Source organism: Sinocyclocheilus anshuiensis, unplaced genomic scaffold, assembly GCF_001515605.1.
Source record: "Sinocyclocheilus anshuiensis isolate Anshui unplaced genomic scaffold, SAMN03320099.WGS_v1.1 scaffold453, whole genome shotgun sequence".
Classification (NCBI taxonomy): Eukaryota; Metazoa; Chordata; class Actinopteri; order Cypriniformes; family Cyprinidae; genus Sinocyclocheilus; species Sinocyclocheilus anshuiensis.
The window spans coordinates 233,210-236,283 of NW_015537979.1; the positions used below are offsets into that span (position 1 = coordinate 233,210).

General features: G+C 36.0%; 1 protein-coding gene across 1 annotated transcript in view; it reads right to left on the reverse strand.

Annotated features, from left to right (window-relative positions):
* LOC107672988 (UHRF1-binding protein 1-like) overlaps window positions 1–3,074 on the reverse strand; it is a 40,448-nt gene that overhangs the window by 27,600 nt on the left and 9,774 nt on the right. The window contains exons 2-5 of the mRNA XM_016466390.1: window positions 2,844–3,006; window positions 2,666–2,704; window positions 1,280–1,371; window positions 545–734 (exon numbers count right to left, since the gene is read on the reverse strand). Of these exons, the coding sequence (XP_016321876.1) occupies window positions 545–734; window positions 1,280–1,371; window positions 2,666–2,704; window positions 2,844–3,006 (484 nt within the window). The remainder of the gene's footprint in view (window positions 1–544; window positions 735–1,279; window positions 1,372–2,665; window positions 2,705–2,843; window positions 3,007–3,074) is intronic.

Below are 3,074 nucleotides of genomic sequence, written 5' to 3' on the forward strand. Positions count from 1 at the left end.
TGCCGTGCCTCCAAGCTTTCTTATTCGTTTTGCTAATAAATAAAGAACTGTTTGCTGATTTTCAGTTTTATATACCTATTTAAACTTTGTGTAGCCCAAGTAATTTGTTATTTTATTAGGCCTATATGGTGTATTTTTATTCGTTTAGTTAATAAAAGTTCTGAGTTTGACGTTGTTGTTGCTTGAATTGAATCAACGCTGAATTGCCCCTAATTTGAAAGTGAAAGTAAAATGCGCACGGCGCTTTTTCAAGCTATTTGAAAGCCAAGAAATCCGAGGAAAAGAGGGAAAACTCAAACGAACAATTGCTTGACGCCGAATTGCGGCAGTTGACGCTAATTTGAAAGTGAAAGTAAAATTCGCACAGCACTTTTACAAGCCATTTGAAAGTGAAGAAAAGAGGGAAACTCAAATGAACTAACACCCCCCACCCCAACGGTGATACTGGTATTACCGATGTTGTCACACGACTCACCGTCACAACCCTAGCATATACCTGCTTTTACTTTCAAAACAGGTACTGCGGTGTATCTCTGTACTGTACCTCTCCTCTCTTCGGATGTGTAATGCGCGTGTAGCGCAGGTCGCTCTTCTGCCATTTGGGATTGAGGCTGCAGCCCTGGAGCTGCCAGAGTTCAAAGGAGGCGTGAAACGCTCGGGCCTGAACTTTAATCATGATGGAGTTGATGATCACAGACATTCCCTCCACAACCTTCTCAGCAAAGCCATACTCACTGTAGAGACAAGAAACAGACCGCAAACATGCATTACACCGACTCTAATGAAGAACTGGATCTGACCTTCAATCCAGTGTTGCTATTGTGAACTTAAAATGAGAAATTTGGCCTTGGAAACATTTCTAAGTCGAAGTACTAAAATGACTAAAACTGAAATAAAAAGAAATTAAATCTAAATATAAAAAAAACAACAAAAAATTATTTAAACTAAATATTAAAATGAAAAAATAAATAAATACAAAAAAAAACAAAAATTCAAATGTAAACTGAAAATATAAAAAAAATATTAAAAAATATTTTAATATTTAAAAATATTTAATATTACTCATTTATGGTCACCATTTGAGGAATCATTTGTTTGTAGCACAAATGGTGCGATATGCTTTACTCTGCATTATAGGTTTGAACAAATAACAGTCTTGATGCTTGACTTAGCGAGTAGCACTAATGAATCTCAATGTCAATGTGCATGATGGAGAGGACATCGTAGGGAGGTAAAACCACTGTGGATCTGGTTTACTAAAAGGAAAAATCATTCTGACCTTTGGCCTGCAGTAATGGCAATCGGAGAGGGGCCGTTTGGGGGCCGGGGTTCCTCACAGGTCCTCATTTCAACTTCTACTTTATCCAGGAACTGCAGAAGGACAGGAAACAGAGTTCAGGCCGAATTCAGTAGGTCAGAACTTCTGATGCTGTCAGTCACTACTTTATGATGAACTATGCTCAAGCCACGAATGATCTATAGAATATGGAAATACGAATCTCCCAGCAATCTCCAGAGCAGCATGTTTTAGGAATCTAGATAACATTAGATAACTTTAACTAGTTAACAATATAATGTTAGTTAATATGGGATGTTGTAATGGTAGAGCATTAACCATCATAATGCATTCAAAATCTGCATACAAATTTTGAATTCAGTAGAACACAAGCACATAAAACAACAAAACTATTGTATCCGATTAATAATTTCTCATCTCAAAGTTTTGAATGTTATTATGTTATTACTACGTTTACCAACTTTTCATTAGAAATTATTTTTAAATGAAGAAATTCTTGGAAATTTTACATGATCTACAGAAGAACCACTGACATGCAAAAAGACATCATGAGAATGTATATTTGAAGACATCATTTTATAAGAACACTTTAAATTTAAGATTAAAAATTTGATCAAGTTTCCATGCTGCAATTGTTCATCAATAGGCGTGCATTTTCATGTTTATCCATAAAATGTAGTGCATGTGTAAGATACGGGGGGAAAAAAGGCTAAATATACTTTAGAAAAATCTACTGTAACTCATGTAAGTAATGTTTGCATAAGATCATGTTTAAGCCTCACTTAATACCCGGGTCAAAATAGACACGAACAGAGAAGCTTTTGAAACTTTATTTTTAATGGTTATATCTTTTTAAAAAATCTTGAAAACTACATTTAATAAAAAAATTGCATTTGCATAATGTGGTTTTGCACACATTTCTTTTTAAATTATTTCTGTACATCTCCTCCAGTTTAAAATAGACCTGAATGCATTTAGGAGGGTTAAAAAATACCCAGAATTATTCAACCATATCGTTTGCAATGGTTTACAAGAGTCGTTCATTCATTCTCCTATATTTTTATATTTGCATATATTTTTGCTTTAAATCAACTGTTATGATTTTGCTTATGTTTCAATTCTAAAACTAAGGAGAAATGGTCTGTATACCAAGCCCCTGAAAAAGACTGCAGTCACTGTTGGACTCTATTTGACCCACCTTATCAGACGCGGTAGCATTTGAGTGAAAAGCACAATACTGATACAAGGGTACTTTTGCAGAAGTGAAAAAAGAAAGGAGATCATGTGATAAACAGGGGGATGACAGAATGTGACCGAGAGAAGAAAAATGATGCAAGAGGGGAAACACATTGATAGGGAGATTCTTACTAAACATATGGGACTGGTCTTCAACTTTGTCCATTGTATCTGACAGAGAAAAAACACACACACACACACACACACACACACACACTTAAATAACACTGAATTTGTTTAAATATCTTTGTGATAATTTCCTATTAACTATTTAGCATGATAATAATAATTCCTCCAGGCTCTCATATACCCGTATAGCAGCCTTGTTGCAGTAGACTCGGGTGACGGCCAGCCAGGTGGGCAGATCCAGCATGTTCTGCAGGACCTCCTCGTCCAGCTCCAGGTTGGACAGCTGACCCTCTCCTCTCAGCGTGCTCAGGTTGATCTTATCCGGGGAGAGGTTCTTAGTGAACCTACACAAGACAAAAGCAAACACTAATTGGTTAGATGGTTTAAGAGTAATGAGTCAAAAAGTATCCAT